At 41.8% G+C, this 27727-nt stretch overlaps 1 protein-coding gene across 1 annotated transcript; it reads left to right on the plus strand.

Annotated features, from left to right (window-relative positions):
* The first annotated feature begins 1804 nt into the window (after positions 1–1804).
* On the plus strand, positions 1805–27187 carry LOC103063473 (uncharacterized). The gene is made up of 10 exons (XM_088129320.1): positions 1805–2453; positions 2771–2903; positions 3068–3138; positions 5122–5248; positions 8987–10128; positions 19060–19443; positions 19758–19890; positions 20055–20125; positions 20764–20890; positions 22835–27187. The coding sequence occupies exons 1-10, from the start codon at positions 2061–2063 to the stop codon at positions 24922–24924; spliced, it is 4671 nt and encodes a 1556-aa protein (XP_087985446.1). The 5' UTR covers positions 1805–2060; the 3' UTR covers positions 24925–27187.
* Positions 27188–27727: the final 540 nt, after the last annotated feature.

Raw genomic sequence — 27727 nt, forward strand, 5'->3', positions numbered from 1 at the left:
CCTGTTTTTTTTTTTTGTACTACAAATAAAATGTGTGCATAAGTATTCATTCATGTTTTTTTCAAACTATTGTGAGCTGCCCAGAGTCACCTGTTGGGGGAGATGGGCGGCATACAAGTTTAATAATGAATAAATAGTCCGGCCCCCCAACATTCTGAACTGACCCCTGTTTAAAACATTTGAGGACCCCTGCTCTAGAGAGAGGTTACTTGCTTCAAATTACTGTTGCGTTTTCCTCAATATTTGAAGACATTTAATGGTGGAACATAAAATGTGAAAAGATTGAACGCACGAAGTAACGAGGGATAGCGCTGAACTTAGCAAACTGAATTGGACCAGGAAGGGCTGCTTCAAATCCAATGGTTACATGAAATACTCCTCGGAGCATGAGACCATCCAAAGAAATGCAGTGACCACGTTACTCAGAAGGAATGCTGCTGACTCTCTGCTTGTCCATAACTCATTAAACGACGGGGTTTGTTTGCCATTGTTTCCCATCCGGTCAAAGCCACACTGTCACCATCTCAGGTCAGTGGCTGTTGTCCAGTTGTGGTTTGACTTTGCTTGGTCTGGCTTTGGGGGCTCCTCTGCTCCCCGACTTTTTGTAATCCTGGAGCTTCAGGAAGCTGACACCATCAGCATTTAGAAGATGAAGGTTGCTTCCCTGTACAAGGCAGCAGCATCCTTGATGCAAGCAGGACCTTCCTGACTGAGGGACCAAAAGAAGAGTCCCCAGAACTCCTTATTTGGGGAAGAAGCTTTAGTTCTGTGGGAGTAGGGGAAAGCTGTTGGGGCAGAGGGCAGAAGAAAGCAGCATTTAACATCTCCCCTCCGCCTGATGTCTTCTCATGTAGGTTTCCCTATTGAAGATGCTTTTTAGTCCATGACTACGCTTTGAGCAGTTCCTTGTATTTATCTCTTTTGCCACTGAAATTTGATACATAACTACTCAAGTTAAATAATCAAAGTTTAGTGTTCATTTATTTCTCTATATATTGAAGAAAAAAGGAAAATAAGGTTGATACGAAGAGTTATAAAAGAATATAGAACACATAGGGAAAAAGAAAGGGAAAAACAGTATGTGTGATTAAAAAAAAAGGTGGATAACTAAGAAGTCTTGAATAACCAGCTGACCTAAAGTATCACGGCTAACATATTCCATACACTATTACTATAGAGTTGTACTCAATTTTTAGTCTTTATGAAGCTGAAAATATATTTGATTAGCACAATGGTCATCGTATGTGGAAGTCCTGGAAAAAGCTTATGTATGGGGCAATGACATGTAACATCTACCTCTGCTGGGAGAGCTTAGGGGAAGGTGGGCTGCGGATACCCTTCGAGTAGGTCTGGGACACAGCGGGAGAAGGCAGGAGAGGCTCCGGTTTTGTCGGCCTCCCCGTTTGAGGCAGGTTTTAGAGTCGGCCTTCAATTCCGTGGCTGCCAAAAGGCGCCTGCTGTGGTTTCTACTGGTTCCCTCAAGGCGCTAAATTAGGCTTTGATTTCATGGTTGCTTTGAGGTGGTTTCCTGATTATTATGGGAACAGTCTGAGTGCAAGAGAACAATCTTTTCCCATGTATCCCATGTGTCAAAGACAAGAAGATTGGGCAGCCCGACCAGGGTCCTAGGTCCGGGATGCCCTCCCAAGGCTGCTGAGAATTCCCTCCTCAAATCCCTTGAAAGACCCCCCCAGGAAGCAAGGCGGAATCCATCTTTTAAAGGGGGCGGTAGGCGAGGGAGGAGAGAGGGCGGCCCGGCGCGTTGCCTCTCTAGGAATGAGCGCTCTCTCGCGCGCAGGCCGAGGCTTCCGGGGACGGCGAGGGCGGGGCGCTGCGGCGGGAGCGGAGGGCCGGGAGTGGGTTGCGGCTGCGCTTCCCCGGGGCCGGAGCGCGAGGGAGCGCCAACCCGCCTGCCCCGGAGGCTTCGTTCCCTGCAAGCCGGGAAGGGGATATCGAGGACCTGCTTCCCACAGCGCGAGGGGCCCTTCGCCCAATGCGGCCGGGAAGGAGAGGAGCGGAGTAGGCGCCGCCGGGGAAGCTTGGCCTGAGAGGCCCGCAAGATGGACTGGCCAGGGCCAGGAACAGGGCCAGGGCCAGGGGCGGGTGGCGCAGCCCGAGGCCGTCGTGCCGCGGAGCCCGAGGAGGGAGGGCAGCGCTGGCCCGAGGAGCCCCCCAGCTCAGGCGCCGAGCGCTTCCGAAGGCTGTGCTACCGGGAGTCCCAGGGGCCGCGGGCAGTGTGCAGCCGCCTGCAGCAGCTGTGCCATCAGTGGCTGAAGCCCGACAGGAGCACCAAAGCTCAGGTGGTGGACCTGGTGATCCTGGAGCAGTTCCTGGCCGTCCTGCCCGCGGAGATGGAGAGCTGGGTGCGGGAGTGCGGAGCAGAGACCTGCTCCCAGGCGGTGGCGCTGGCCGAGGGCTTCCTGCTGAGCCAAGCGGAGGAGAAGAGGCGGCAGGTGAGAGGATGGTGATGGTCCTGGGAGGATGCCCGAGGAGGAACAAGGAGTCCTTGTTTCCCGAACTGCCTTGCCCGCCCCCAGTGCGGCTTCTAAAGGTAGAAGGGACTTTGGTTTCCCTCCATTTTCAGGCACAGAGTTGTGTTTGCCCACCCAGGTTATTCCGCAGGAGGAAGGGGGATCCCAAGTGTATGTGGATCTCCGCCGACGGATCTAAGATGGTCAAGTTTTGGAGGCAGAGAAGAGTCTCCTCCTCCTCCTCTTCATGTTCAGTTGGTTTCGCTTTTCTTCTTCTTTGATCCTGGCTGTTATTTCAGATGCAGGAGCCACTGACGAAGGTGAAGGTGGCCGCGGTACCTCCGGAAGGCAGAGAAGCTCTCTCCGGTCTCTCTATGGAGCATCTGTTGGGAAGGATCTCTGAGGAGGACCCAACTTGGGTCACGTTGCCACGTAAGTGAAGGTTGGTTCTGAGGGCAGTGAAGCCTGAAGGCATTTCATACATGTGCTTCTTCCATACATAATTCTGGGCTGGTGTTACATTATATTGCTTCCCCATAGCTGACTCGACCAGATTCCAAATATTCTCTTTCTGTCTCCTTTTATCTCGATCACAGGGAATGGAAGGCTGCTGATGGAAATTGCTGAAACACCCCCTCCTCTTTGTGGTGGAGGAGCAAAAGCTCAGGTAGGGGAGCTTGATCAGAGGAGAGAAAAATTGGAGATATTTAAATTTCTGGTGCCTGCAGTAGGTTACACTACTTTATTTTGAATTAAGTCCCTTGCTATCTCAGGCATGTGGACAAAGAACAGTCACATACCCAGAACTGAATTAAAAGTTGTCTTTCCAAATATATTGAATTTTTTACTTGACTGATTCCAACTAGTTAAAACAAAGCAGTTAATTTATAACAATAAATATACTGTTAGCATTTAACATATATGGAAGCACATCAGATTAGAAATTACTAATGTGAAATATGGGTTTACTACATAAAAATGGCTGTTGCTGCTGCTGCAAAGAATTTTGGGGGCAACAGTCTAAAAAAAATGAAAATTTTCACACAGAACGGGGATCTCACAAAGTCGCTTAGGTCTTCCAAGTCTTTTTCCAAGATGAATTGTGCCAAGAAGAAATTGCAACCAGACAGGTGTGAGTGATATCCTCACCAGTGTCAGGTCTACGATGTTCAAGCCCCAATACAGACAAATCTCTTGAAATCCAAAGCAGATTCAAAAAAGATTTCATTTATTGGAGGATACATGCAGTTCTAAGCCAAGCATTGCTAAAACTAAAGCCCGAGTAATTTTCCCTCTACTTTTACCCCCCTTGTCCCCCTTTCAATCTAGGTGCCACTTTTGGTTCTCACAGATGTGTGGCCTTGTGCATTCCAACCCTGATAACATGTCTTCTTCCTGGCCTTCAATCTTCCTCAGGTTCTGTCTGCTTTCACTCCCCCCCCCCACCAGTGAGAATGGCAGAATCAAAGCAAGCTAAGAAAGCATTCCCTAAAATCAATGTATACCATGGCATTTACTATACTAATAAAACAGTCCTCTAGTTGACATATATCTTGATTGCTGCAGATTCTGACACCAGACAGGTTAGGTGAGATTTTACTGCTCCCCTGAGTATTTCTACAGAAGCATTTTGGACCAGGGAAGGGCTCTTCAAGGTGGCTGCATTGCTAAACTCTAAACTGGATGTTCTAATTCCATCTTTGTGCACTTGTCAACACTTGCCAACCATAGTGAGTCTTTAGAAAGGCAAATATAAAACCTGGTACTGATAGTTCTCAGGTTATGATGGCAATTCAGACTGGAATTTCTACTGCTGAGCGATGCGGTTGTAAAGCACGTCGTCATGTGACCTCTTTGCTTAGCGATGGCAGTCCCAGCAGTCCCAGTTGCCATTGTAACCCAGAGATTAAGCAGGTCATTAAGAGAGGACCTCACGTGACCAGTCCGAGGCAAGCAGACCGGCGGGCAAGCTGCGGATGGATGGGTGAGTGCTGTGGGCGGACACTACTTGACGCGGGCACGGGCCACAGGTGGACACTACTGAGTACAGGCAGGCCAAGGGGATCATAGGCAGGTGCTACAGAGCACAGTTGTGCTGGTCATTGCCATGGGCAGGTGCTACAAAGCATGGGCAGGCCAGTGGGATCTGCTACAAAGCACAGGCCTGCAGGGGGTTTCTATAGAGTCCGTAGCAGAGCTTCTCAAGAGAAGAAGCGGTGGGAGCCACTTGTGATCTTCCCTGTCATTTTCCCTGTTGACTTTGCTTATGGAAAGCAGGCAGGGAAGGTTGCAAATGGCAAGCACGTGACTGCAACTCTCTGTGATGTTGTAATCATGAGCCAGATGCCCAAGTGCCCAGATCATGTTCATGTGACCACAGGAACACTGCGATGGCCAGAACTCCGAGGACTGATCATAAGTCCCCCTCGTTCAGCACCATTGTAACTTTGAAAGGTCACTGAGTGAGTGGTTGTAGCCCGAGGTATACCTGTAGTTTATCATATCAGAAAAGGAGGATTTTCTCTTTTGTGAAAGTGCTTTTAAGGTCTGGAAGAGAATTTCCTGGGATTTCTGTTGTGGAATGTTCCTTTGACTTTTAGAAATGTTTTAAGAAACAAATGTTTTAGAAGTGCTTTCTTTTGACTTTCAGGGCTCCGTGTCCTTTGAGGAGGTGGCTGTGTATTTCACAGAGGAGGAGTGGACATTGCTGGATCCCAGCCAGAGAGCCTTACATGGGGAAGTCATGCTGGAGAATTCTAGGAATGTGACCACTCTGGGTAAGGACGTGCTTTGCTCTGGGTTCAGTTAATTGTGGAAAGCCTTCTGTTGTCCTATGCACTCAGAAAGGTGTTTCTATCTAGAAAAAGAAAATTATTTTTCATTTCGTTTTGTTTTGTTTTATTTTTATTTATTAAATAAAACAATTTAACAAATAAAATATTTAATAAATATTACATGATACACTTAAAGGCCCAACTGATTGATTTGTTACTAAAAACCTTGTTTTTATAGCTATAGTTAAAAATCTGGCTGTTGCCGCTGTGTTCTCAGGATTTTCATCTGAGATCATCATCAAAAATTTCAAGTAAAATTTTTACATACTCAGAAGTATCCCTTCCTGGTTTAGATTTTAAAATAGGCCAGATAACTTCCTGCCAAAGACTCTTATAAAATTTACAATATAATAAACTATGATCCACTGTTTCAGGATCAGTATCATTACAGGGACAAAATCTTTGAGAGGTGGGAATTTTTTGAAATGTACCATATAGCATATTTGATGGCAATACATTTAATCTGGCTTTTGAGAAAGCTGTTCCGTATTTACTTATATATAAGCTATCCACATATTTAGGGAGTTGAAAATATATCTGTAATTAATGCCAAGTTACAGGTGAACACGATACTTTGGCTTTGGCCATTAATTCCTGTACTGAGTTATCCCATAATCTTTGTTTGATACAATGAAATGCTGATGATATAGTTAATCAGAAAATAAAGCTTCCTCTTATGTTTATAAGAAGAATGTTTAATGATAGGATAGTCTGGAATTTACTGTTGATGTTTTCAGTTTGTATTATTGCAAGATTGGAGCCGCAGAAGTATCATATGTCAATGGGTAAATAATGTAGGGCAGTTTCTCTAAATGTTAGGGGTTCAGGGATGTGATAAAAAGAGCTAGAATACAGCTCGTTTTTGAAGTGTTTTAATCTACTTGTGGTTATGTTACAGGAAATGTATAAGTTAGGTAGGTTCAAGGAGAAATATTTTGGCAATCATTTTTTGGGAGGGTGTAATAAGTAATATAATGGGGATGTGGTGGCACAGCGGCTTAATGACGCTGAAAGTTGCCGGCCAGAAATAATCGACACTTCAGCGGTTCAAGCCCAGCTCCATGTGGCAAAGTAAGCTCCTGTCTCCTCCCCAGCTTCTGCCAACCCAGCAGCTCGAAAACTTCTGTGAGTAGATAAATGGGTACTCTCACCCCGGTGGGAGGAAAAACGCTGGAGGCGCCTTGCACGGGAGACGGGACCAGTTGCCGGTAACGGGGAAGCCGTTTCCACCCGAAAAAGGTGCGAAGCAATGGAAACCCCGCCTCCTGCTCTTGCCAGCTGGGCTCTGCCCTAGGAAGGAGGCAATGGCAAACCACTTCCGAAACACCTTGCCTTGAAAACTGCAGGGACTTGTCCAGGCAGTCGCCGCAGAATCGGTCAGGATTAAGTGCGGATTAAAAAAAAAAAAGTAATATAACTGTTCTATTTTAAGGTAATATAAGCCTTATGGTAAAAAAAAAATCTGATTTAAAAAGAAGACTTATTTTCCTCAGAGGGAAGTTTGATAATAAAATGATAATGCTAGCTGATATATATGTTCCAAATCAGAATCAAATTATATTTATGCAAAAAGTAATGAAAATTTTGAATCAATCTGGGTAAGGAATGGGAAAATGAGAAAAAAAAGAGTGTAATATTTTAGAGACCAAGAAAACACCACCCCAACTTTTATTTTTAAAGCAAAAGTAACTGACAAGAATTGGCAAATATGATTTAAACAGTGAAGCAAGGAAGATGCATTAAAGAAAATAAGATAATATAGGTTACTTTGTACTATGACTAAAAGTATTTGTAAAAAGTGTCTTGAATTTTTAAAAGAATTATACACTTCTGCAAACACAACAGAAACAAATATTTCAATAAATTGAATCTTCCTCTAGTTTTGCAGCAGGCTCTTATGTATTTTTTTTCATCCACAGCCTCATTGATATCATCATTCCATCAGTTATACTTCCTTCTGCTTCCCATTAGCATAACTCCTCACTTTTTGCAGCACTTTGTGATATCATTCCTTTCAATCTGTTCTGGAGTTGTTTCTGTATCCTTTCTCTTTACTTTCACTTTCTAAAAGCAGTTGTTTGTAAGAGCCATATAAAGTGTAAAAAGCCCAAGGATGACATTTTTGGTGGCCCCTGCGTGTTTCTACACAAATTGGAAGTCGCCATTCGTCTTTAGTGGGGTATGGCCTTGGGGAAAAGAAAGATCATCTGACCCAGTGGTTGAGTATGGGCAAGCAGATTCTAGCTTCCACTTTCATGAAAGTGGTCTCCAATCGCAAGGTGGCATTAGAAACGCAATTAGGGATGTGAAGAGGTGCTCTTAGAAATTTGGATTATGTGAAATCGGAGAAGAGACCCAGGTGGGCACCACAGAGAAGCTGTGTTGACCTCTGGGCTTCAAATAAACTAAGAGCTGTGGGTAAAAAATGGCAATCTCTAGTCTTTAGATATTTACGGATGATAGACTCCTCTGCATTTTCAGCAACGTGCTCCCCATGGGCAGAATGAAGGACTATGACAAAGTATTTGAAACAGGAAACAGGTTCAATCTTGTGGCCATCTATGCTCCAGAAAGAGTTTTTGGGCCTTTTTGCAAATGCTGTGACTTTAGTTTTCTGATAATTGAGTTGCAGCCAATTTTCCTTGCAATATTGGGCTAGGGCTCAGTGTTCTCTTAAGACCAAAAGGCATTATTAAAACTATCGCAGCCTCGTTTCCATACAGTAGAACAGAAATGTGTCTTCCACCAGGTTTTGGGGAATACATGTCTGTGTTCTGGAGATTCCTGTCCTGGAATTAATATAAAAGTTAAATAGGACTAGGGCCCATATGGAGCCCTGCTTGACGCTTTTCGAGCTTCACCAGCATTGCCAGATGGCCTTGGGGATTAAATCTTACTTTGAGTGACATTCCTTTCTGTAACATACATATTAATTGGAGTAGATGCCGGTCATTTGAGGAGGCCTCCAACTCTTTCCGCAATGGAACCTGGGAGATGGAATCAAATGATGCTTTGAAATCTATGAAATCAATATAGAGGGTGACTGTGCGGTGGGAGGAGTCTTCTAGTGAGATGCTACAGTACAAGGCAGTGATTAATCAGCCTTTCCTAAAGCAAGACTTCTGCAGGTACTCTGCAAACAACTTTTGTTCCACCCAGTGCTGGAATGTCCATTATAGATGCCTTGCTATTTGTGTTAAGGAGGGTAATAGGTCTATAATTAGCAGGGCCATACCTTTTCTCCTTTTTATATATCAGGACAACGATTGCAAGCCCACAGTCCTTGGGTGTTACTGGTGGACTTCCATACCTTGACTAGGTAGACTATACAGTGTAAGACATTCCTGAAATTTTATTTGGTATAATAAATGTCAAGGCATTAGTTGAGGTCCACAATTCCTTTATACATGTTGTTCTTGCTCCTGATTATGCAGTCTTCAGGCAACCAGAGAGCAGTGTTTTATCACAAGGAAGAAACAGAAATATCTCATAAAATTAAGTGGAGAATAATTCAAAAGTCATTTGAAATGCCCTGATGAATTTAGGTTCATAACGATACACTGTAGGGCATTCCTGAAACTGCATCCAGCAAAATCTTGGATATGCAGAAATAACAGATACCGCATTTTTTTGTAATGAACATCATGATTAACTTTTTTTTTCTTATTTTCTTCAAATCAGGTTATGAGCAGGAGCATGAGAATTACAAGGAGCCCAGGATACTGGTATTACAAATTCACCAACGAGAAGAAAAGGAAAAATATCTCGGATGTGGCAAAACAGGCAAAGAGACATCTGATTTCACTAAACATTGTACAACCCAGACTAAAAAGGAACAATATGAACATCAAGAACATGGGCAAAGTATCAGTCATACCTCCTCTCTTGCTTTTCATCAAAATTTATATATGAAACAGAAACCATGTACATTTCTAAACTCTGGGAAGAATTTCAGTTTGAGCAGTCATCTTATTTCTAATAAAGAAGAGAAAATGTATGAGTGTGGAAAGAGTTTCAATAAGAAACAGTTGCTTATTTTACCCCCAAAGATTCCCCCAAGGGAGAAACCCTATAAATGTCTTCAGTGTGGAAAGAGCTTCACTCAGAGAGGTAACCTTATCATACATGAAAGGATCCACACAGGGGAGAAACCATATATATGCCTGGTGTGTGGAAGAAGATTCACTAGGAGTGGTCACCTTACAAGACATAAAAGGATTCACACAGGGGAGAAACCCTATAAGTGTACTGAATGTGGAAAGACCTTTAGTCTGAGAGATAGTGTTATGAGACATAAACGCTTACATGCAAGAGAGAAATCCTATAAAAGCATGGAATGTGGAAAAAGTGTCACTCACAGCAGTCAACTTGCTTGCCATAAAAGGATTCATACAGGGGAGAAACCATATAAATGTCTGGAGTGTGGAAAAAGTTTCAATAAAAGCAGTTGCCTCACATATCATAAAAGAGTGCACACAGGAGAGAAACCATATAAATGCACAGAATGTGAAAAGAGCTTTAGTCAGAATAGTCACCTTACAAAACATAAACGAATCCACACAGGAGAAAAACCATATAACTGCCTGGAGTGTGGAAAGAGCTTCACTTACAGCAGCCAACTTATTTACCATAAAAGGATTCATACAGGGGAGAAACCATACAAATGTCTGGAGTGTGGAAAAAGTTTCAGTGCAAGCTCGCATCTTACATATCATAAAAGAGTGCACACAGGAGAGAAACCATATAAATGCACAGAGTGCGGAAAGAACTTCAGTCAGAACAGTAATCTTATGAAACATAAAAGAATCCACGCAGGAGAGAAACTCTAATTTTCATAACTCTTATTATAAAAGACCCATGTGGGAAAAACAAGAGAAATATGGACTGTAGGAAGATGTACAGTCAGAAGTGTATCCTTATGAAATGTAAAGGAATCTATCTAGGAGAATCATAAAAATGCCTGGTGTATGGAATTCTTTCAAAAGAAGCACTTCCCTAAGTTCATAAATGGATCTGGAGTGCCTGGATTATGCAGAAAGTTCAAATTCCCACACTGCCCTTACTCATGAAAAAAAACACAAGAGAAAATTGTCATAAATACAGGTTGTCCTCGACTTACAACCACAATTGGACTTCTGTTGCTAAGCGATGTGGTCATTAAGTGAGTTGCAGCCTGTCTTACTACTTTTTGCCACAATCACTAAGCGAATCACCATGGTTGTTAAGTGAATCATGCAGTCATTAAGTGAATCCAGCTTCCCCCATTGACTTTACTTGTTGGAAGCCCCCTGGGAAGGTCGCAAATGGCAATGACATGACCCTAGGATGCTGCAACTGTCATAAATACATGCCGGTTGCTAAGCACCCAAATTTTGATCACATAGCCACAGGGACGCTGCAGTGGTCATAAGTGTGAGGACTGGATGTAAGTCACTTTTTTCAGCACCATTGTAACTTTGGTTATTAAATGAATGGTTGTAAGTCGAGAACTACCCATATACTATGATAGTAGTAAAATTAATTACCAAGAAATGTAAACATACCATTAATAACTACCTTAGCTGACTCACTCATAAAATAGGAATACATTTCCTTCTCTTCAAATGTCCACTTTGCTGCAGCTCTCTCAAAAGTTGACTAGAATGTTTCTTTCTTCAAGAAGAATAAATTAATTGAGTATTTTTCCTTAGGATCACACTATTTTCTTGTGCTACATATTTGTTGCTAGAACTGTAGATTAATTTCATTCTCTTTTTTTTATCCTGCATCTCCAGATAGAAGTGAGTTGCTTCAAATCAGTGTTGTGTTTTCTTCATTTTTGAAAGACATTTAAAGGTGGAATATGAAATGTGAAAAGAATGAATTTAGGAAACTTGAAACCGCAAAGTGAAAAGGGGCCTTAATTTGAGCAGGTTGGGCCACTTCAAAGCTGATGTTTACATGAAATACTGTTCAGGCAGTATGTTGGATTTGCTCCCTCAGATGAACCTCTTTTATCCTTAATTTCTTCTTTTATCCTTAATTTCTTCACCATTGTCCAATTTCTGGGGTAATTTTTTTTGCCTGACTCCTTTGTCTTTCAACTTAAAGACTTGTTTTTAGCAACAGTTATGTTTTCTTCCAATGGCTTTATTTTTGTTTACCATAATTTGCCATCCAGTCAAAGCCATACTATCAGCTGATGTGATGCACTGTGTTGAGGTTTTGTTTTACACTTATTTTATATTCTATTGTATATTCTATTGTGTATTCTTTGTGAGCCATCAAGAGACCTATAATTATAGTACAATATAAGTTTGATTAATAAATAAAAGATATATATATATATACATAAATTTAGTCTGTAGTATGGAAAGTGAAGAGGGACAGGCTCACCACCGTTGCTCTTGTGCTGCTAAGCAAGATAGAAGCTCCTGCTGGATTTCTGTCTTGCTCTGCTTTCAACTCAGCTGCCTTTTAGAAAACATGGGCTGCCTGGAGAAATGTTTTGTTGGAGTTGTTTGGGGACAGGCAGGAAGTCAGGTTTTATGCATGTGCACATGGGAAGACAATAGACTTAGGTGTTGGAGAGGGAAGGATAGCCAGTTGCCTCCTCGATGGACTGCTTTCAAACTCCAGTGGCAAACGATGTATAGCCAGTGAGAGGGGAAGAGCAGCATCAAAGCAGAGCAGATGAGATGGCTGGACCCAATTGTAAAAACCCCGCTCTAAAGGAATAGGAAAAACCTAAGAGCTGTATTCTGTGTTTTTAACTCTTGTCTGATGTGCACTGTCTCTTATAGAGACTTAGTTCTTGTTTGGTTTATATAAATCGGCATCTTTTTACATTATTGTTTGTTGTTGTTCAGTCGTTAGGTCGTGTCTCTTTGTGACCCCGTGAACCATATCGCGCCAGGCCTTCCTGTCCGTCACTGCCTCCCAGAGGTTGCTCAGTTTCATGCTCATTGCTTCAGTGATGCTATCTAGCCATCTCACCCTCTGCCATCCCCTTCTCCTTTTGCCTTCAATCTTTCCCAGCATCAGGGTCTTTTCCAAAGAGTCCTCTCTTCGCATTAGGTGACCAAAGTATCTGAGCTTGAGCTTCATTATCCTTCCGATGAGCAGTCAGGGTTGAGTTCCTTTAAGATTGACTGTCAACCCTGATTGCTCATTGGAAGGATTGATAATGAACCTCAGGCTCAGATACTTCGGTCACCTAATGTGAAGAGAGGACTCTTTGGAAAAGACCCTGATGCTGGGAAAGATTGAAGGCAAAAGGAGAAGAGGACGGCAGAGGATGAGATGGTTAGATAGCATCACTGAAGCAATGAGCATGAAATTGAGCAAACTCAGGGAGGCAGTGAAGGACAGGAAGGCCTGGCGCAATATGGTTCATGGGGTCACGAAGAGTCGGACACGACTTAACAACTGACCAAGATTGACTGGTTTGACCTCCTAGCAGTCCAGGAAGACTTAAGAGTCTTCTCCAGCACCACAGTTCAAAGGCATCAATTCTTTGGCACTCAGCCTTCTTTATGGTCCTTAGCAGATCAATATTCTCTTGTGATCTGCCTAGAATTTTATATCTTTTCATGTAATTTTATTGGAAATCCTTTATAAATGGCTGTTTTAAGCAACTCTTTATTTACAATACAATGGGCTGCATCAATAAAGGTATAGTATCAAGAGCACGGGAAGTGTTGGTATTGCTCTATGCTCAAATCACACTTGGAATATTGTCTCTAGTTCTGGTTGCCACAATAGAAAAAGGACACTAAGGAACTGAAAAGAGCTGCAGAAAAGAATGACAAAGATGGTAAGGTCTTGGAGGCTACGAGGAGTAATTAAAAGAACTTGATATGTTTAGCCTAAAGAAAAGGCCAAGGCTAACGATACAGTCTTCCAATACTTGAAGGTATATCACAGGAAAGAGGGTGTGGTTATATTATCCACAGCACCCGAAGGTAAGGCAAGAATCTGAATGGAAGGGTTATAGTGAGAGATCCAAACTTATTTTTAATTTATTTTTATTGCTTTTAAAATAATAAAAAAATTAAACACAAATATAATTATAATGCAAATGCATACATTTTCAAAGAAAAACTACACATAAAAAGTGCTTAAAAGTGAAAAAAGTACAACAGAAAAAGTAATCAAGTATATATTGTAATAGTTACAAATCTATATATAACTAATAAATAATATTCAAGTAAGTATATATTAATTTCTAATACATTTATATAACCTTAACATTTTTTTAATTGGAAGAATTTAATTTAATAGATCCCATGTGTTTGATGTATCCAACTAAAAGAGAATATACATTTTATTCAAGTGTGCACCAGAATTTTTTTAGGCTTGATTATTTTTTAACATCGACTTTGTATCACCAAGTTCAAGAATGTAATACTGATGTTTGTTATGTATCTGATCATGGTGCAAATTTGAAATGTGTGTCTCAGAAACCAGTTAAGGTATCAAGAAATTGGTATTTCAATCTTTCCTTATTGAATGATAAATAATTTGTACAACAACTGCAAGTAGAGACTTTACAATATTTTGATTTGAATTCAGAAACCTCAAGTGCTCGAATTTTTGAATAGGAAGCATTTAAAGCATATATCCGAGTTCAGGTTATGGCTTATGCATCATAAAAATAAGATTAAAAATAAAAGGGAAAACAATTTGAAAGATGAACTGAAACATTTATGGGCACAGATGGCTAGGTACCTATCTACGATTTTGTACAGAGAAATACAGAAAAGAAATAATTAAGTAATATCACAACAGACAGAATTCATACTAACATGTTTATGACAGATGGGGAGAATGGTGAAAGACCCAGTAAGATCTTGGCTAATCGCTTAAAGCAAAAGAAAGATAGGGCAATTATTCCAATTATTAGAGGTGAAAGAGATGAAATATATGAATCTTAAATGGATATAAATTGTCAATTTTTAAAATTCAGAATTATATAGCAAACCAGAGAATGTATCAAATGAAGATATAGAGGCCTAAATAAAATTAATCTACCACATTTAGATGATACCCAAAAACAATTTTATTTGCTATCTATAGCAGCAGACAACATTAGGTTAGTTGTAGATTTAATAGACTTGAATAAAAATAAAGATCAATTCATAATTTTATCTTTAGATGCTAAAAAAGCCTTTACAAAATATATAAACAGTACATGTTTGCCATACTGAACAGGTTCGGATTTCCTTTAGAATTCATAAAATGGATCAAGATATGTGAGTCGCCCACATCTAAAGTAAAGTTAATGACATGTCTTCTCTACTTTCCCACTATTTAGAGGAATTAGGCAAGGATGTTCACCCTTGCTTTTTAATACCTGTGTGGAACACTTGGCTTGTGCTATTGGACAACATAGGGAGACTACGGAGTGGTACACAACTTAGTTGAATACAAATTGGTTTTATTTGCAGATGACATTTTTTTAATTTCTAAACCTCACATTAATATTCACACTACGTGTTGATGCAAACGATAGATGCCTTTAGTAAAATAGGCTACTCTATTAACTGGTACAAATTGGAATTGATGCCAATAGGTAAAAATTTGGTTAACCATCCATTTAAGGAATATCAATTCCATATTTGTACCAAATCCATTAAATATTTAGGTATGTGTATACCAAAAGATATAACTCAGTAACATGTAATATAAATAAAATATATAGAGAGGTTTCTTGAAATATTGATAGATGGGAATAATTAAACCTCACCCTTTGGGGAAAGGTGAATGCTCTCAAAATGAATATTATTTCCAGATTAATTTATATTCTGAGAGGAATTCCAGTTTATATATCTGGAAAATATTTTCAGAAAATAAATTCTATGTTTAGAAATTTTCTATGGGGTTCTTCAATTTCAAGAATATCTTTACAGAAAATGCAATTACTAATTAATGAAGGAGGATTTGGTTTTCCGAATCTAGAGCTATATCATCATGCTTACCTATTGTCAAGTATTAAATACTGGAAACCAACAATTGGTGTCAATTTTCCAATTTCGGCAACTTTGGAATATACATATATATAGCACCTTTTGTTGGATGGACAGAATTAGGATCTAAATACACTAAAACTCTAGAATCTCTAGAAACAATTATGTCAGAAGGTTATGGAATGTAATATCTAATAAAAAAAGATTAAACCCTTTTTCCCATGCTAAATTGACTTTATGGGGAAACCCAACTTTAAAAATTGGGAAACAGATGGTGATGTGGAAAAATTGGATGGAAGTGAGGATACTGACTTTGGGCCAACTGGTAGATGATAAAGATGAATTTTTAACATACACTGTTAATAGATAAATATCATCTATCAGATATACCCCAATGGCCATATTTACAGCTACAACATTTGTTAACAACATTGTTTGGACCAGCAGCATTTTCAGCTTCTGAGACACCTGAGATAACCAGAACAACTTGTTAAATCCTTTAAAACTAAAAAAAGCTACCATTAGTTTTTATAGATATTTGTTATCAATAAATCAATTTGATATGCAGATGCTAAGTAATTAGTGGAATAAAGAATTAGAGGTTCCTATATTGCCTAGAAAATGGGTCTTAACAATGGATCTCAAATTTCAACTTATACAACAAAAATAATATTTAGACTTTACTGGACTCTATTATGTTTGTATAGAAAAGGACTGTCAAAAACAGCATTTTTTCAGAGGATAACATTCTCTTGAACTACATATCTAGTACTTGGAATTTGGCAATTGGACAACATAAATGGATTCTCCATGCCCTTACTATGGCTAAAGACTGATATTGCAGCATTGGAAAGATAAAGGTATGGTCCCATTCACTCAATGGATTTAAGACTTCATTGCACTTGCCACTTATGAGCAGATTGCCTATAGACATAGACTTTGTATGGACAAGTATAATAAATTATGAGACTCATTTATACAAAATACAGTAAGTATTTTGAGAGATTAGTGAGAGATTCAAACTTGAAATAAGGAGGAATTTCCTAATTGAACTATTAAGCAATGGAACAGCCAGCCTCTTGAGATTGTGGGTGCTCCATTACTGGAAATATTTAGTGATTGGAAAAGATTGGACAACCATTTATCTGAGATGGTCTGAAGCTACCTGCACTGAGCAGTGGGTTGGACTAGAGGACCTCCAAGGTCACTTCCAACCCTATGATTCTATAACTGCCTGTTTCAAATCACCCCACAACATCTCAATCGCATTTAGATTTGGGCTTTGTCTTGGCCATTCTACAAGCCAGTTCTTTTTTTTTTTTTTTTTCAGCCATTACTTAGTGGATTTGCTGGAATGTTTAGGGTCATTGTTATGTTGCAAGATCTACTTTTGGTTGAGTTTCAGTCTTCTGACAGAAGGTTTCACATTATGCTCAAGCACCCTCTGGTACAATGAAGAATTCCTAGGATTTTATAATGGTGAGATTCTAATGTTTGATGCAAAGTTCAAATATCTAAAGAGTGGCTAGTAATTGGGAAAGGGAATAGGAGGGGAGGATGTATCACTAAAAGGTAATTTACTTTTCTTCATTATGGTTTTTTTAAACATTTAAATGTAGCAGTCTTTTGTTTTATCTTGCTTTTTTCTCCTTTTTCTGTATTTCAATTTTGTTTTTCTCTACTTTGTGTTTAAATTTTTTAACAAAAAACCACATATGGATTAAAAAAGGATTTCTAGCAGGGTTCCCTTGAGAAGTCTAAAATGCTTGGAAAAGCTTAATGAAAAAGATTGCCAGCAACAAGGTAGAGGGATTTATTTATTTGTTTGTTTGTTTGTTTGTTTTATATGCCGCCCATCTCCCCCAGAGGGTGACTCTGATTCAGTTATGACAGGTATAAATGCTCCACTAAAAGATTGCCCATATACACTTACATGTTACTGGCTACAGGTTTCTCTCTCCCATACCATCTGTGGGCTTCTTTTCCTCTTCAGTTTCCTGGAACTTTGACATCCAACCCCACTCCTCTAGCACACAAAGGAAGTGAGAGGAAACAGCAAGTTCTGGAGGGAAGTTTCCCGTAAGTTCCTGGTTTGATATAGAATTGTATGATTGTCCCAATTTTGCCCTCCAGTTCAGGCATCCCAGCCATTTTACAAAAAACACCCAGGAAATATAGACCTATACAATCTATAAAGAGGGAGCCTGGGTTTAGCCATCTGTCAACACTCCTTCCCTTTGCTAGTGCAAAACAGGGTTTACACAAATGGGAACTAGTTTTGAAAGAGCAACACAATCTGCCATCCCCAGCTTTGCTTTTGCAAACCTGTTAATCTTGACCTTCATCCATGCTGAACTCCTTGAAGCTATTGGAAGCTGAGATGCTATAAGGAAACAGATACACCTGTAATTTGCAGGATTCTCTCTGTCTGGACTTGGATAAAAGCCAGTTTAGCTTTGCCTTAAACACCAAACTTTCTTGATTTTATTGGTTTGGCAAAGCATCTCAGACAAGCATAGTTTCACTTTGTTAACCTAGCCATGGGGTTTATTGAACATAGTTTGTGTCTTTGACAGATACTAAGGCTGAATTTGGCAAGCTAGAATGAAACAATGCACATTTTAGTTTATAACCTGTGCTTATAGTAATGTAACTTAGTCCATGAGCCATAGCTTAAAAAATGAAATCTTAATATAAATTGTGAATTGTCCTATCTCTTTCCTGGCCATCTTTTTTCACCATCTTTCACAGGGTTATTGATGCGATTAATTAGGCAGTGTCTAACTGCCATTTAGGCAAAACAATACAATCTGATATTTTCATCTCCAAAGATACTGGTGCTCAGTAACAGGTTTAGTGTCTGTGGGGAACAACTGAAGGACAGCCCTCTCCTTCAGAAAGTTCAGAAAAGATTGCATTTACACAACCTGCTAAGGTAGGACTACTCAATTACCCGTCTCGATTAACACAATACACACAGCAAAAATGAGCCAGTCGCAGTGTCATTGGTTCAGTTGGGGGATGATGACAGACTCCGGCAGAAAGCATTCGATTTCCTGTTACCCATGTCTTTTTACTACAAAAAGTTAGAAGTAAAGGCGTCAAACCCATAGCTGAGGATCCAGCCTGGTTTCTTTTAGGCACTAGCATCCTCTGTCAGCTGCTCTTCTCATGAGCAACAGTAGCGAAGAATCGAAACCCCAAATCCTCCCAAATGTATTTCCTGGAGAAACTGGGAAAGGCTGGTTATCCCCGAAGCAAGAAAATAGGAAGGAAGCAGCAGCATTCTTGGGACCCATCCTCAGGAGGTTGAACAGTCCAACCATAGGTCTCACCCCCACGCCCCGGGATCTCCTCTCAAGGCTGCTTGAGACCCTTTCTGCCGCCCACCATACCCCCAATTCCTCGAAAGAGCTCCACTCAGGGGCACCTCCCTCCCTTCAGGGTGGGTCAGAGCATGCGCAGGAGAGCTTTGCCAGCAGTGGCCTCCTTCAGGAAAGAGGCGGACGGGGGCCGGCCGGCGCATTGCCCCTCTAGGAAGAAGCCCTCTCTCGCTCGCAGGCCGAGGCTCCTGGAGACGGAGAAGGCGGCGGCGGGAACTCAGAGTCGGGAGTGGGTTGCCACTGTGCTTCCCCGGGGCAGGAGCGCGAGGGAGCGCCAACCCGCCTGCCCCGGAGGCTTCGTTCCCTGCAAGCCGGGAAGGGGATATCGAGGACCTGCTTCCCACAGCGCGAGGGGCCCTTCGCCCAATGCGGCCGGGAAGGAGAGGAGCGGAGTAGGCGCCGCCGGGGAAGCTTGGCCTGAGAGGCCCGCAAGATGGACGGGCCAGGGCCAGGGGCGGGTGGCGCAGCCCGAGGCCGTCGTGCCGCGGAGCCCGAGGAGGGAGGGCAGCGCTGGCCCGAGGAGCCCCCCAGCTCAGGCGCCGAGCGCTTCCGAAGGCTGTGCTACCGGGAGTCCCAGGGGCCGCGGGCAGTGTGCAGCCGCCTGCAGCAGCTGTGCCATCAGTGGCTGAAGCCCGACAGGAGCACCAAAGCTCAGGTGGTGGACCTGGTGATCCTGGAGCAGTTCCTGGCCGTCCTGCCCGCGGAGATGGAGAGCTGGGTGCGGGAGTGTGGAGCAGAGACCTGCTCCCAGGCGGTGGCGCTGGCCGAGGGCTTCCTGCTGAGCCAAGCGGAGGAGAAGAGGCGGCAGGTGAGAGGATGGTGATGGTCCTGGGAGGATGCCCGAGGAGGAACAAGGAGTCCTTGTTTCCCGAACTGCCTTGCCCGCCCCCAGTGCGGCTTCTAACGGTAGAAGGGACTTTGGTTTCCCTCCGTTTTCAGGCACAGAGTTGCGTTTGCCCACCCAGGTTATTCCGCAGGAGGAAGGGGGATCCCAAGTGTATGTGGATCTCCGCCGACAGCTCTAAGATGGTCGAGCTTTGGAGGCAGAGAAGAGTCTCCTCCTCCTCCTCATGTTCAGTTGGTTTAGCTTTTCTTCTTCTTTGATCCTGGCTGTTATTTCAGATGCAGGAGCCGTTGATGAAGGTGGAAATGGTCGCGGTATCTCCAGAAGGCGGAGAAGCTCTCTCCGGTCTCTCTATGGAGCATCTGTTGGGAAGGATCTCTGAGGAGGATCCAACTCGGGCCACGTTGCCATGTAAGTGAAGGTTGGTTCTGAGGGCAGTGAAGCCTGAAGGCATTTCATTCATGTGCTTCTTCTATAAATAATTCTGGGCTGGTGTTACATTATATTGCTTCCCCATAGCTGACTCACCCAGCTTCCAAATATTCTTTATCCATCTCTTTTTATCTTGATCACAGGGAATGGAAGGCTGCTGATGGAAATTGCTGAAACATCCCCTCCTCTTTGTGGTGGAGCTGCAACAGCTCAGGTAGGAGAGCTTCATCAGAGCTGGGAAGCCTTTGGGGGCCCCAATTCTGTCAGGAGATTCAGTGCAGAGCCTGTTAAGGAGCTCAGGTGTTGAGATCAGGATTTGGCTTGGTCCTGCTTTCAAGATGGTTGTTTAAACATAAACTACAGAAAACAATTTGGAAAAATCAAATTCATTCATGCAATGTTACTATTACATGTATTTTCAATTTGTTTATATATTTGTATTGTGCTGAACAAATTTGGGCTTGTTTTGGGAAAAGCTGCCCCTAACAATTTTCTCCACACATGGCATGTCAGAAATTAGAGGGAACATTGTACCAGGCAGGTGGACAGAATACCACTGCTCCTTTGAGCACTTTCGCTGCACCATTTTGAATCAAGGAAAGGGTCCCCGAGATTTCTGCATTGCTGTACTCTAACCTGGATGTAAGAATTGCATCTTTTTGCACTTGTCAACAATATCTCAACCATAGTGACTCTTTGGAGAGGCAGCTACAAAACCTGGTATCATTTCATGTCAGAAAAGGAGCTTTCTTTCAGTTTCAAAGCTCTGGCATTTGGATCTATGAAATATGGGAGAAAACTTGCAAGTCCTTCCTGGGACTTCTATTGAGGAGCGTTTCCTTTGACTTTCAGGGCTTGGTGTCCTTTGAGGAGGTGGCGGTGTATTTCACGGAGGAGGAGTGGGCGTTGCTGGGTCCCAGCCAGAGAGCATTACATGGGGAAGTGATGATGGAGAATTCTAGGAATGTGGCCAGTCAGGGTAAGGGTCCGCTTTGCTCTGGGTTCAATTAATTGTGAAAAGTCTTTTGTTGTCCAAGTGCTGAGAAAGTACCTTCTAGCTAGAAGAAGGACATTTTTTTAATATATTGAAAATCGTGAGTAGATGGAGAATTTGGTAGATGACTCACAAGATTGTTTCTCATTTGAGCCTTTGAGGAAGCTATTCTTTAGTGAATATGACAGTTTCTCTCTAATCTGATCAAGAGCAGATGCCCTGAGCAGCTTTGGTGAGGAAGATACTGCCCTGTATCTCCCTTCTGTCTGTTCCTTACAACTATCCTATTCCCTAGGTTGCCTAATAACCAATGGCGATTTTTCACATTGGCTGTTTGGACAAAGGCCTCTCCTTCAGCTGCTGGGTAAATCATGTGTAAACTCCCTGTAGAGCTGGAATAAGTGGCATTTTCCCCTGAGTCATAGTGCTGCAGCCCTAGATAGTTCTACAGGCACTGTTAAAAAAGATACTGTCTTGAAACCTGGGATGATTTCAAAAAGCCACATAGCTTTGCATCCAGTTAGTTAAGTCACACAGCTGCTGCATAAGCAAAGCAAATTCATATTTTAACATTTCTGCAGTGATACTACACGCATCGGCAGTTTAGCATCTTCTCATCATTCTCACACATTTAAGGCTTCCTTTCATCAGTTTATAGCATTCAGTTCAATTCCCCTCTTTGACATATCACTATCGTTCTTCTACCAATCCCTAAAATACTTCTTCCAGAATTCCCCAGTTTCAGTTTTGTTCCCAAAAAGGTTCATCCCTTTTTCTTCTTAATTCTCACTGCTAGCTCTAGCTGACAGTTGAAGAGTGAGGATGGATGCACCACTCCCATCCTGCTTGTACCAAAAGTCATCTGTAAGTGTGATCAGTGAGGTAGGTAGTCCTCACTTAACGATAGTAATTGGGACTGGAATTTCTGTCACTAAGCGATGCAGTCATAAAGTGCGATGTCATGTGACCCCGCCGCTTAGCAATGGAAATTCTGGCACTTCCGGTTGCTGTCCTTAAGCGAGTCACCACGTGTCATTAAGCGAGAATGTCATCTGGTCGCCATTTGCGACATCCTGCCAGCTTCCCTATTGACTTTGCTTGCACGAAGCCAGTAAAGGAGGCCGCAAATGGCGATCACGTGGCCGGGGGATGCAGCAACTGCTGTAAGTGCAAGGACCAGTTGTAAGTACCATTCGTTCACCACTGTCATAAGTGTGAACGGTCATTGAATGAGTGGTCATTAAGCGAGGCCCACTTGTATTATCCTTCCCAATAGTAGGGAATACAGCACATAGATGGAACTGAGGCTGCTAACCTCTTTTATTCTTTCTTTTTCTTACCTAATGCATTATATCATAGGATCATTGGGTTGGAAGGGACCTTAAATCCTACCCCCTGCCCAATACATATCCTTGCCAGGAAAACTCAATTTTGATTTGTACTTCAACCATCATATTCTCAGAGCCTCTTTTATGTTTGAGGGAGACATTCACCTTAGGAGAGATAGGTTAACAATTATAACACATCCTCTTCCCTGTCATTTGAAATGCCGTGATGAATTTAGGCCAGTTTGCTCACTATACAGTATAGGGCATTTCCAAAATTCCATTTGCTGTTATAAAGGTGAAGGCATCAATTCAAGAGATCCACAGGTTTTTTTTACAGTTTGTTCTTGATGCTCCTTGCTCCTGATTATTCCATTTTTGGGCAACCAAAGAGCAGAGGGGTTTTAAACTTTAAGCCTTATTTTAGGTATTAGATTCAGTCACTGGAGCAGCATAAACTACCAATAAAATTAAATCTTTTCTTCTAGGCTTACAAAGAGGAACCCAGAAAAATCTTGGAGATGCAGAAATAATGGATGCAGCATTTTTCTGTGATGAATGTTATGATTAACTTTTTTTTCTTTTCTTGTTTTCTTCTAATCAGCTTATGGGCAAGAGCATGACAATTACAATGAGCCCAGCACAGTGCTATTACAAATGCTCAAGTCTGAAAAAGGGGCACTTCAAAAGAGTAAGAAAAGTTGCATGAGGAATGGAGGGAAGAAATCTTCTGGTCACAGGGAAGTCCACGACCTCTCAGCGCAGCAAGTTCACCAACAAGAAAAAAAGGGAAAATATCTTGGATGTGGCAAAACAGACAAAGAGACATCTGATTTCATTAAACACTGTACAACTCAGACTACAGAGGAATATCAAGAAAATGGGCAAAGTATCAATTATACCTCCTCTCTTACTTTAAATCACCAATCATTTATTAAAGAGACATCACATGCATTTATAAACTATGGGGAAAATTTCAGTTTGAGCAGTAATCTTATTTGCCATAAAGAGGAGAAACCGTATGAGTGTGGAAAGGGTTTTAGTAAGAAACAGCTGCTTATTTTGCCCCAAAAAATTCCCCCAGGAGAGAAACCGTATAAATGTACAGAATGTGGAAAGAATTTCAATCAAGACAGTTACCTTAGGAAACATAAGATAATTCATACAGGGAAGAAACGATATACATGTTTTAAATGTGGAAGGAAATTCATGGGAAATGGTAGCTTTATTATGCACGTGAAAATTCACACAGGGGAGAAACCATACAAATGTTTGGAGTGTGGAAAGCACTTCAGTCAGAACAGTAACCTTATCAAACATACAATAATTCACAGAGGGGAGAAACCTTGTAAGTGCACAGAGTGTGGAAAGAGGTTCAGTCAGAAAAGTCTACTTGTGCAACATAGAAGAATACATGCAGGGGAGAAACCCTATAAGTGCACAGAATGTGAAAAGAGATTTAGTGCAAGAGATAGCTTTATGACACATAAAAGGTTGCACGCAGGAGAGAAGCCATATAAATGCTTGGAGTGTGGAAAGAGCTTCATTTGCAGCAGGTATCTTACATACCATAAACGGATTCATGCAGGGGAGAAACCATATAAATGCATGGAATGTGGAAAGAATTTCAATTCAAATTCACATCTTACAGATCATATAAGAGTACACACAGGAGAGAAAACATATAAATGCTCAGAGTGTGGAAAGAGCTTCAGTCGGAACAGTGTCCTTACTCGCCATAAAAGGATACACACAGGAGAGAAACCATATGAGTGCACAGTGTGTGGAAAGAGCTTCAGTCAGAACAGTGTACTTTCTTGCCACAAAAGGATCCACACAGGAGAGAAACCATATGAATGCACAGAGTGTGGAAAGAGCTTTATTCAGAAAAGTCTACTTGTGCAACATAAAAGAATTCACAGAGGGGAGAAGCCCTGTAAGTGCACAGAATGTGGAAAGAGGTTCAGTCAGAAAAGTCTACTTGTGCAACATAAAAGAACACACACAGGGGAAAAACCCTATAAGTGTGCAGAATGTGGAAAGAGGTTTAGTGTGAGATGTAGCTTTATGAGACATAAAAGGGTTCACACAGGAGAGAAACCCTATAAGTGCGCAGAATGTGAAAAGAGATTTAGTGCAAGAGATAGCTTTATGAGACATAAAAGGGTGCACACAGGGGAGAAACCATATAAATGCTTGGAGTGTGGAAAGAGCTTCACTTGCAGCAGGTATCTTGCATCCCATAAACGGATTCATACAGGGGAGAAACCACATAAATGCCTAGAGTGTGGAAAGAGCTTCACTCGCAGCAGGTATCTTACATACCATAAACGGATTCATACAGGGGAGAAACCGTATAAATGCATGGAATGTGGAAAGAGTTTCAGTGGAAACTCACATCTTACAGATCATATGAGAGTGCACACAGGAGAGAAACCATATAAATGCACAGAGTGTGGAAAGAGCTTCAGTCGGAACAGTGTCCTGATTTGCCATAAAAGGATACACACGGGGGAGAAACCGTATGAATGCACAGAGTGTGGAAAGAGCTTCAGTCAGAACAGTGTCCTTTTTTGCCATAAAAGGATACACACAGGAGAAAAACCGTATGAATGCACAGAGTGTGGAAAGAGCTTCAGTCAGAACAGTCACCTTATCAAGCATAAAAGAATCCACACAGGAGAGAAATTATAATATCTGGAAAAATAATAAAAAGAGAACTGTAGATTCAGGGTCGGTTGGAAGATTACCTTTATAAGACAAAATGGAATCCATCTGGGAGAACTAAAAAAATGTCTGGAATGTGGAAATGATTTCAAAATGGTTTCTGCTCTTCCCAAAAAAGGTCCACAGTGGGATACATTATAAATGCTTGGAGTGTGGAGAAAGTTTGGATACCAGCAGTAGGCTTCTTTTTCAAGAAAACAGGAAGGAAAAACCGCATGAATATGTGAGTTTGCACTAGCTACATGGATGCTAAATAATTGGAGTGTGCAAATACATTATTGAACATGAAATGATCAATTTAGGTGAGAATGTATATCAACCAATGGGGCAAAGAATAATAGGACTGCCATTTTACCAAGCTCTGTAAATGAGTGGAATGTGGGAAGGATAGTGATGGCTGAAACTTCTTCAAAGTGGCCCTGACAAGCATAGCCTCCTTTTGTTGCGTGAAAAGGAATCATAATCAGTGCAAAATAATATTTCTGATTTGTTCATCTAACGCATAAAACTATTTCGAGTAGACTTTCAGTGAGATGCATGTAAGAAAGGAGAAGCTAGAGCTGAGTTTGACCGTTATGACTTCCTCCATCTAGTCATTCTTGGAAGCATTACCGAACATGTTTTCTGATTTTTCTTCCAGCCTGCAGCACTAATGTTCCAGGTAATCCAAGTCTTGGTGGCCTTGCTTGGCTCCTGAAATCAGCCTAAATTGGTAGCTGCTGTAATTTATTGAGGCCTAAGATGACCTAAATATACACTGACAAGCAGTTCCTATAAGAAAAGAAAGATGGCTGTAAAGGAAATTGGTGAAATGGAATCACTGAAAGATATGTGAAACGGGAGAAAAGAGGGAGAGATCCCCAAAGAAGAGTACAGTCAAATAGTCTGGAGTTGCAGAGATGGTGTCAAAATTTGCTGGCAGTGGATGTTCAGAAAAAGGGCCTATTCAGTTGCATAAATGAAAGCTAAAAACCATCAGTGTATCAGGTGCTTAATGTGTCAGATGCTTTGGAAGTTCAGTTGGGCCCTTACAGATCATTCCTTTCCCTTGAAATGTACAAAATCCATCTTTGAAGCTTCTTGCTGCATATCCTAATGTGATGCTGTACCATGAAGTCGGTTTACTTACAATTGAAACATCTGCCTCTAATTAGGTCTTTCCTTACTGGCTTAAGCTACTTTTTTCCCCAGGTGGTTTGGGTTCTCTAATCTTGGTTGACACCTTTAAGTCTTCCCAGAGCCAGGTGCTTCACGAGAAATTAAAATCTTTTGGCTTTTCATGGGCCACAATCTCCCTGGTGGGCCCTGAACATCTGTGGGCCAATCTCAAGCAGTGTGCTGCTGACGTGGAGATACAAATGGACCTGCCAGGTTTTGCTGCAAAGATTTTTGAGCTGCTTATTTATTCCACCCTGCTAGGTACTTCAGCTGCAGAACAGTCCCCAAATTCAGAATGGCTTGGCCAGATTTAATGCTCTCCCAAGAACTGTTACTGAGGGGAGAGATTGAAACATCCCATTCCTGCTGAGACTCTGCCCATGACATGCAGGAGTAGTTGAAATGTTGGATCATGTTGTATTGTAGTGTTCTTTCTATGCTGATGCTCACCAGGAATAATTGCTAGAGATCCCCCAATGTGATGGAATGTATCTAAGAAGATACATGTTGTGAGCCAGTTATGCTCCTTTGTGGATCAGGAGTCCTTCCAGTCTGTCACTCATGCCCCGGTCACCTCTCGTTTAGACTATTGCAATGCACTCTACATGGGGCTACCCTTGAAGAATATCCGGAAGCTACAGCTGGTTCAAAATGCAGCCGCATGGGCAATCTTGGGTGCCCCAAGGATGGCACATGTAACACTTTTGCTGTGGGAGCTGTGTTGGGTTCTAGTTTGTTTCCGGGTCCAATTCAAAGTATTGGTTATCACCTTTAAAGCCCTACATGGCATGGGTCCAGGTTACCTGAGGGATTGTCTCACCCCCATTACATTGACCCGTCCCACCCGGTCCCCGGTCTGGCAGAGTAGGCATGTTGTGTATCCTATTGGTGAGAGAATGTTGACTGGCGGGTCCTAGGAGGAGAGCCTTCTGTGCCGTTGCCCCCCCCTATGGAATACTCTTCCCCCAGAGGTGAGGCAGGCCCCTACCCTCCCAATTTTTCAGAGGGAATTGAAGACTTGGTTCTGTCAACTTGTGTGGGGTGAAGAAAGATACAATCGACCCTGGGGATGGCTGGTGCCTTGACGATGCTCCCTGAGTTTATTAACAATTAACATCAGCCTCTTGGAAGTATCAAATAGGAAGTTTGTTTTTTAGCATATTTTAATCAATAAATTAATATTAATCTATTTTAATTAATGTTTATTCTGTTCTTACTGTACACCACTCAGAGTCACTCCGCAGTGAGATGGGCAGTGACAAATTTAGAATATAAATAAATAAATAAATAGGTTTTCTCCCCGGCGATCTATCCCTATCCTGTTCTTTCAAGTCTCCCAACAGTGCACTCATTGCCACTGTAACAGAGTCTATCCACCTTGCTGCTGGTCATCCTCTTTCCACCTTTCCCAGCTTTGCTGCCTTTTCCAGAGAGCTGTATCTTCACATAATGTGTCTGAAGTAGGATACGTTTGTTTTCTTGGTTATCAAGGTATTGTCATCAGCATAGTACAGGTTATTGATGTTTCTTCTTCCAATTTTAAAACCATGCTCACCGTCTTCCAATCCTGCTTCCCTTAATATATATATATTCAGCATATAGGTTGAATAAG

Source organism: Python bivittatus, unplaced genomic scaffold (genome assembly GCF_059951505.1).
Source record: "Python bivittatus isolate LINGU-HERP-01145 unplaced genomic scaffold, Pbiv_v1 ctg000810_np1212, whole genome shotgun sequence".
NCBI classification, from domain to species: Eukaryota; Metazoa; Chordata; class Lepidosauria; order Squamata; family Pythonidae; genus Python; species Python bivittatus.

Bases quoted from the DNA above. Each gene is read 5' to 3' on its own strand.
- LOC103063473 (XM_088129320.1), top strand. From the start codon at position 2,061: ATGGACTGGCCAGGGCCAGGAACAGGGCCAGGGCCAGGGGCGGGTGGC. The intron at 3,139-5,121 runs GTAGGGGAGCTT...TTTGACTTTCAG, and splicing joins GTGGAGGAGCAAAAGCTCAG to GGCTCCGTGTCCTTTGAGGA. The intron at 5,249-8,986 runs GTAAGGACGTGC...TCTTCAAATCAG, and splicing joins TAGGAATGTGACCACTCTGG to GTTATGAGCAGGAGCATGAG.